The sequence below is a fragment of the Colossoma macropomum genome, unplaced genomic scaffold, assembly GCF_904425465.1.
Source record: "Colossoma macropomum unplaced genomic scaffold, Colossoma_macropomum, whole genome shotgun sequence".
NCBI lineage: Eukaryota > Metazoa > Chordata > Actinopteri > Characiformes > Serrasalmidae > Colossoma > Colossoma macropomum.
The window spans coordinates 10,364,810-10,373,284 of NW_023494801.1; the positions used below are offsets into that span (position 1 = coordinate 10,364,810).

Consider the following 8,475-nt stretch of genomic DNA (forward strand, 5'->3'; position numbering starts at 1 on the left):
TATTATGTTGGTATGCCATTCTTTATTTGGTTTTCAGAAGCTTCATGTTTTGTTAACTCTTCAAACCCCACCAGAATTTTAGAACAAAACCTTTTTTCATTAAACCAGGAGAAAAATGGCACTTGACTAACTATGGATTAGGCTGTATTCATGTCAGAGCCAGGTAACATTTAGCTATAGGCAGAATACAGGTCCCCCTCCACTCACACCCCCGCTACAATTTCTCAAATCCCCTTTTCTTTGAAAGACTGAATCAAGATAAGTTTAAACAAAGAGAAATAACCAAACACACATGTATTTGTTTGGCTCTAGTGGTGTCTCTTGAACAACATTCAGGTGAGGAAGATGAGCGTGTCCTCACTCACTCGTTTACCCACAGAGCTGAGAGACAAAGACAAAGTGAGATAGCAGGCTTGCTAGTTTAACAGATTACTGTAAGATATGAGAGGCTTTAAATGAATACAAATGTAATAAATATTTAAATAACTTGCCAAGTCCTCAATCTTGAATGAGATTGATATTTGCCTATTGAATTATTTCACAAATTGAACCTGGCCCTCCAAGTTAGCAATGGAATATGAACTTGAGTCTATTCAGTAAACAAGCTAAACTGACTATGATAACACAGGGATTTTAAATAAAGATTTAAAGATCACTGACATGTAGGTAAGGAGAAATTTGTCACCTTATCTGGAATAATGTTACAGCACATACAGTAGTCCTATTTAACTGGATTTAGAGCAGTGCAGTACGTGAAATGTTGAATACAAAATACAAGTCGATATATTGTTTTTGATAGTACTTTTTAAGTACTGGTTTGTCCCATCTTACCAAACCTCAGATAATCTCTCTCTCTCTTTCTCTCTTTTTCTCTCTCTCTCTCTCTCTCGCTCTCTCTCACTTTAAGTGTACCACGGTGTTGCCGACCTTTTGAAACATAAAAGCTGAACGATAATGGCCTGTGCCTACCATTGCTATGGGACTGTTGTTCTCGTGTATTGCAACGAAGTGCCAGATTCACTAACAGAGGTTTTGTACTTCATGCTGAGAAAATTTGCGAGGAACTGTTGTTCCTTTTTTTCCCTAGCTACATCTCAACAACTTGACAGCTCCTCGCTTTTACTGACGTGAAGCATGTTGTGATAAAGCCTCTTTCCAGGGCGCTGGGAGGATGGGTGGTGTGCACCGGGGAGGATAATGAGATATTTATACCTCTCAGCACCGTTGCAGGAGAGAAAGCAAATACCTTGCCTCACAGCGCGAACGGCTCAAGCCTGGAAATAAATAAAAGAGCCAGACACGAGGAGCGCAAGCTAGCAAACAGCAGCCCAGGCACTGAGTCACGCGGGGATGGTCCCAGATGTGTTCACAGGTACACCTTACATCAATTAGGAAGCTGCTAGGATTTGCACATACACCGTAAAATGATACGTGTTTGTTACTAGCATTGCTGGCTGTTTGAAATGTTGACACAGGAAATGTATAGAATTAACACAGAAACCCACTTCTGAATAGGCAAGGAAAACAATGTTAAGGTGTTCTACAAAACACATTAGGGATGCACAGTGATATCAGAATCATGCCAGTATTGGCTGATGTTTGCTTAAAAACATATGTTGGCATTAGACAGATGTTTAAATTTGACTCAAATTTCATATTATTCATTTTATTCCATTTACAAATAAGTGCAATATTTCTCTGTAATGCTAATAGAAGTGGATCTAGTTCTAGTTTTTATATTTTACAAATGTTTATGCATCAGCATTTGCGTGTATGCATTTAAAAAAAATCAGAAATTGTCATTGGCCCACAGTTCCCATATCTGCACATCATTGCAACAAACAACTGCTAGGAATGCTACTACCTTCTGAGGTTGTACAGATGCCAGGCTGCTTGTTTTGGGCATTGAGGGGCATCAGTGCCACCTTAGAGTCTTAATATTCACTGTATTGTCATTGAAGTTAAGCAGAACTTGCTAGTGTGCGTATTTTTGGATCTTTTGGAGTTAATGTTAATGCTAGTTAGCTATTTCAGTTAGCCTTGTAAATCTGAAGTAAATTTTCTTGATAACGAATATTAATAGGGAATTGAGTAACAGTTTTTAAAGTAATATTTGGCTACACCATATGAATATAATGCTAAGGAATAATAGCTATTAGCTAAGTCTTTTATGTTGCTGTGTGCTTGCTAGGCTAATCTTGCTAACTTCTAGTCACATTGTTCAGATTTCAGACTGGACTCCTGCCTCTGTGCTTTGTTGGTTCGGGGGCTGTCATGTTTGAACTATCAGCTCATTTGGCATCCCTAGCACAGAAGTGCAGAGGTCTAGGGGGAGCATGTGAAGCCCTCTGCACCTGACTGCTCTCTGATGAGTTAATTAGATCAGCGTGCTCGCTGAGCTGCACTGGATTGACTTTAATTACACAGGAGTTGTCGGTGGTTAAGCGGAGCTGAAGGGCTGAGTGGAGCTGGGTGGGCACCACTGGGACAGGTCTGTGCCTTTGGGACGGTATGGAGGTAACACACAGTCGTGCACACGCAGCCATCCATTCTAAGTGGCCAGGAGTTAAGTCTGAACTGAGGTCAGATATCGTTCGGGGATGATTTTGGGGGCTTGCGAACCATATCAGAAGACTTATGATTGACATTTGACCTCTGTTAAAATTTTACGAGTTTTCCAAGAAGGACAGTACGCAAAAAATGCCTTCATGGTATATTCTGACAAAACAAGGACTGACACATTGATCTTGTTTGAGGGAAGGGACGGATGTTGCCATGGTGGTTTTTTTTTTTGTTTTTTTTTAATAGAGAAATACAGCATTTGTATTTCCTCTTCGTCACAGGGGGATCGATTTCTTCTGCCTTCATCATAATCTCTGACACAGCCACCTGTCAATCATTCCCACCCACAAAAATGAGTGCCTTGTGTGCTTCTTATCTTGCCATTTGCTGAAAGTTAGTCACACTTCGAATGAGAGAGATTATATGTAAAAGTCGTGTCAATTGATTTAAAAAGCTCCTTCCTCTGCCTGATCTTTTGCTATGAAAACAACCGCATTGACAGACAGGCAGAGTAGAATATGAATGACCTTGTTTAAAGGGGAATTGCACTCATTTTTAAAATTTGTATTTATGTCTTTATTTTTATGTCTGCATAATTCAGTGGTTGAGATGTAACCATAGTCATTCCAAGTGGTTTGATGTGAAATAGTTAATTCTAGAGAAACTTACCAACTCTGATTTCTTTACAGTGGTGGTGATAGTAACAAGGGGACATGATGTGTACAATGCAAATATAGCCATTTAATTTACTTTTCAAAATGATGTGTTGTGTTGATAGTAGTAAAGTTCTAGTAAATCAGATTTTTTTTTTGGAGACTATTTGTTGTCTTACAAAGCCCTTTATTTACCTCTCTGCCATGAATGGCATTGAAAAAATGTTTTAGGCTAAAACCTTATCTAAGAACTATTGTAAAACAATGTCTCAGGCATCAAGCAGTGTATTCATACCAATATCATGTTAGAACTTTTTTGTGAGGGAGTGTTCAGAGGCATTAAACTCTTCAGATGTCTGGTTCCTATCATCACCACTGTGTAAGTTTCCCTAGAAAGGAGCATTTCACATCAAACCACTCTGAATAAGTGAATTTTTGATAAATTCTCCTTTAATTTAACTCCAACCAGGAGAGGCAGGAGAGGATAAATGTTTCACTGTAAAACAACAACTGGGGGCTTTAAAAATTTAGTGTCCAGACCTCCATAAAAAGTTATTTGACTTTCAGTTGATAAGTTGATAGGCTACAAAACAGTATTAACTTACTGTTTGAAATTCACTTAACTCATAATTTTAAGGCAGCCTGAACACTAACTTTTTAAGTTAAAACACTGTTTTTGTAGTGCATGTTCTCCCACTGAAGTGGGGAAAAAAAGCATTATAAAAATTCACTGGAAAGATTTCCAAACTATCGATTGTTGGTGTTTGAGATATCTAGGTTAATGAAGTCAAAAGTAAACAAATATGTATTTAACGGTTAAAATTACATGTAGTTCACCTCTCCATTCGTTATTCGGTGAAAACGTGAACTCGCTGTGTTGACTAAATCAAGTTCAGCTTGTATGTGATTTAAAGTTTCAGAGCTGCATTACTCAGCAGTGATGCCAGTGTCAAGTCCTAAGCCATGAATGAGAAACTTTCTGTTCTCTTTGAGCACAGAGCACTCATTCTTTATTTACAGTGCTGACTGATGACAGTCATCTCTGCTCTGTGAAATTTTGTTTGTGAAGACGTGCCAAGGAGCTATAATAAGCTCAGGGCACAGATGAAGACTGGTGGGTTGATTGAGTCCAATTTGTGCCTATGTATGCCTGAGAATTCAATCGCACACCCACACGGTGCTGAGTCACATTGGCAGTCTCCCCTCAAGTCTCACCATAATCGTTAAGTAATTACCACGGAGACTTTTCCTCCAAATCCCAGAGCCAAATGAGATTTTTATGGGATCCCTATTTTTTTATGGGATAAAATATCATTCTATTAGTGGGCTAATGGGTGTTAAAGATAAGCTTGGCTTTGGTCCTGTTTTAAGGCAACTGTTCCATATTTAAACATTCAAAGCTTACATTAATGTCAGGCATTAAGCACTGTTAAAAATGATCATACAAATGCTCAGTGTTTATGATCCTTACCATAATAATCATTCAACCACTTTTTAAATTCTAAAAGTGAGGGGAAGTCTATGTTGACAGAAGCTAATGTTAAGAACTATTGTTGAGCATTTGTGGTGATATTTTTCTTACCATAATTATTCAACCTCTTTGCCAATTTGGCTCTGAACTCCAAAGCTGAGAGGAAGACTGTGTTAATAGGAACCAGTTCATCTTCAATGATGAGAACTAAGCACTATAAGAAGACTAAATAGGAAAACATGTATGGTGGTCGTCACCATAGAAATTTCAAAACCGAGAGAATGTCTGTGTTGACAGAAGCCCAGCTCATCGTTAATTACGAAAACTGGCACCATAGAAAGACCACAGAAAAACAGTATTTATGGTGGTCGTTACCAAAAAAATTACTTGCCATCGCTTTTAAATTCCAAAAACGAGGGGAGGTCTGTGTTGACGGAAGCTCAGCTCATCGTTAATGATGAGAACTAGCACCATAGAAAGAGACGTATTTGAAAACGCTTAGCATTTATGATCATCCACATCATAAAAATCATCCAACCACTTCGCCATCACTTCCAGAATTCCAAAACTGAGAGAAGTCTGTACTGATAGAAGCTCATCTCATCTCAAATGTTGAGAACTTCCAAACCATGCAGACTTGTTTACTCCAGCCTGCCTCTGAACTATTTTGGAATAGTTCTTGGATTAGTACGTTTTTGGAAAGTTCTGCTCAAAACTTCGCGAGGCTGTTCTCAGAGGCTGCCCGCGAGATTTCATAATCATTGTAATGATAATAAAGGATAGCGGCTTGCCTGAGGGTGCAGGACGCGTTGCATGGTGCAGAAAGCTCCGCGCTGTGGTCACCAGAAAACGCTTCTCGGATGCTCCTGAAGGTTCTGCAGCTTTTCTCCTCGTTCCGAGTCAGTAGATCCACATTATATATATATTTTAATCTGTCCCAGGAAGACGGAAGTGTGCTGACAGGTCAGGAAACGCAGAGAAGTGACAGACGCATCTGAGTAGCCTTTAGCTCAGGCAGTGGTCAGTTGTGTTAGGGCTGCATCTTCATGTCCGGCGCTGTTTATCGTCGTTCCGCTGGGAGTGAGGGTGTATATCTCTCGTGCGGTGTAAATCCGTAGCAGGTTCAGTCTGGATCTTCTCTAACGTCTCAATGGCACCGGATCCTCGGAGAGCGCTCGTGCGGCTGTATTTATGTTGAGCCAGCGCGCACGCGGCGTCTCCCCCACGCAGGAAAACGATAAGCGGTGGATTCGAGCAGCTCGTGCGCCCTGCGGTGGGAGCTGAACTTTTCAGCCAGCGCGGCCCGTCTGACCACTGCGCTCTCTCTCTCTCTCTCTCTCTCTCTCTCTCTCTCTCTCTCTCTCTCCTTCCAGCTTATTGGTGGTTGGGGGCTCGTTCCCCTCTATTCGCGCGCTCCAGGTGCTGCATGCGTTTCGTTACTGTGTGACGGATACGACAAAAACAAAAGCAAGCGCGAGGGAAAAGTAGAGGTCATTGACGAGCCAATAAAGTGTGTAGCCGGTAGAGCAGATGAGCACGAGCGGCTGTGCTTTCCAGACTGACCGGGTAAACAGTCCTGCGCACTGTGAGCTTGCAGCGCGAAGAAGCGCGCGCTACTGCACCTTACTGCACCGCTGATCACAGCACGCTCATCCAGTGCAGTGATCCAGTGCGCTACTGCAATTTCAATGCATGCACGCGCAACACTCTCGCTATTTTAACGCAGTCTGATTAGCAGGGAGACCCTAAAATGAACAAATGTTCTTGAGTCAGTTGTTCCAGGCTGCTCTGCGCTCTTAGGTAACGGGACGCCTGTTTTGGGCGATGCTTTCTGTATGTGCAAAATGATATTCTAAGACTAATTAAATATAAGTCCTTTTTTAAGATAATAATGTACATTCAAGTTGGGACGCTTTTAGAACATGTTTATTCAGATTTAACTCCTTTCTGAATGTGCAAAAGACAAATGTGTTAATTCACTAGACTAAGATCCTACAACACCGTCCCATTTTACCTCAACCCACCCCACCCTAACCTCTAAATTTCTCCTTGTGAAAATAATACTTAACTTTTTCATTTTTAAAACGTTTTTGCATCCCTTTTTTGTCTCTCTTACAGTGAAGTTGAACGATTTAGATTTATCATAAGTTTATTTTTAAAATAAAACTCTTTAATTAAAAAGTGCTGTCCTATGTTTTCATGTCACTACAGAAACACTGAGTTTTATTCCCTGGGCGGAGCCTGATTCTAACCACGCCCCTGCAATTTTTAGAGCGGTAAGTGAGACTGCATCCCTGTATACCCTAAGATATAGGTTCATTAATTCAAAAAGTCCAAGTCAGTTAAATGTCTGAAATGTGTTTTCAACAATTGAATGATCCATATATGTATTGTCCAAAGTTTTCTTTATTAATTGTACACTGGAGATGTATTGCTAATGTAGCTTACAAATAATAGAAGCATATGTCCACCAATTAGCACAGTGTAAAATAAATGCCTCAATCCATACTTACCCCATGCCAAACCAAATTGAGTAAACTCAAATAGAGGTTTTGTGGTTTCTGACGCTGTATGACATACTGTTATCGGTAAAGATAGACAAACAAGCAAGCAAATAAGTGAATATAAGCATTCTGAAAGTAGCTCAGTTTCAGTTTACCAAAGTGCAGCCGGCGATGACCCGTTTCATGGCCATTAAGTGTAGGATATTTGTTTTCCAGTGTCAAGAAAAAAACAGAAAATGTATTAAACAAAAGCGCACAGAAGTCTCAATAATTAAATATAATGTAAATTGGCAATATCTTTTTTTTTCAATATTTAATGAGTCCATTCTTTACCCTTTTCGTTTTTTTACGTAAGATTTGCTTTCCATTTTTCAAAGGAACCTTCAGTGTTAGAAGTTGGTAGCATTTTTGGCTTCTCACAATCCAAGTCACACATTCAGTGATGTTGAGGTCTGGGGCCGTATTACAGAAACATCCTATCTTTTTGTCTTAAAATCTGACAGGTTAAGGTAAGATTTTTCACAAATTAGTATTGCAGGAGCAAATCTTATCTTAATTTAAGAATCTTATCTTACAGCGTCTTTTCTTATCTCAAGTTAGGAAATCTTAACTTACTCGATTGAAGTTGACAATCAACTGTCATGTCTGTTACGTAGCAACCAACCATATGCGCACAGCTGAAACGTAAACACGTAATCAAGTTAGTTAGCCAGACAGCTAACGTTAGCTGCCATTACTGATATAAAAAAAAGGTCAAATAAAATTAAAGCGCAATAAACTGAGAGTTAAGAACATTGTTACACTGCTTTGTGCTTTTTATCAGAGTGTCGCTGTCCCCCAGTTTCAGTTTCATTTGCACACTTTAGCTGAGCGTGCTAACATTACTCCTCCTAATAAACAGACACACGTTCAGCTCTGTCTCCTCATTATTCACCGCCATCACTGTAATATTGTATTGTACAAGTTTTTATCAAATATTAACACACAAAGGTAATAAGAGGTGCACATAAGGTAATAACCTCACAAGTCAAAGCACCGTTTTTAAATGTAGAAAAATGTAGCGTCATTATGCTAGTCATAGTGAACTGTGATGCCTATCACTGCATAAAACAATAGAAACAGACGGTTAAAACAGAAGTTAAGGCGCTCTGGGGTTGTCTTAAAGTTAAGAAAATATTTAGGATATTTTGGCAACTTAGGATGTTTCTGTAATGCCGTTTTCTTATCTGGAAATAAGATAAGATTATAGACTTAAGAACTGTTGTTCTGTAATGGCTTCTGTCCT

The 8,475-nt window shown here is 39.6% G+C and overlaps 1 protein-coding gene across 1 annotated transcript in view; it reads right to left on the reverse strand.

Annotated features, from left to right (window-relative positions):
• The window catches only part of crhr1 (corticotropin releasing hormone receptor 1), a 155,835-nt gene extending 149,789 nt beyond the window's left edge, over positions 1–6,046 (reverse strand). Inside the window, exon 1 of the mRNA XM_036589760.1 lies at positions 5,478–6,046. Within this exon, the coding sequence (XP_036445653.1) occupies positions 5,478–5,501 (24 nt within the window). The 5' untranslated portion in view covers positions 5,502–6,046. The remainder of the gene's footprint in view (positions 1–5,477) is intronic.
• Positions 6,047–8,475: the final 2,429 nt, after the last annotated feature.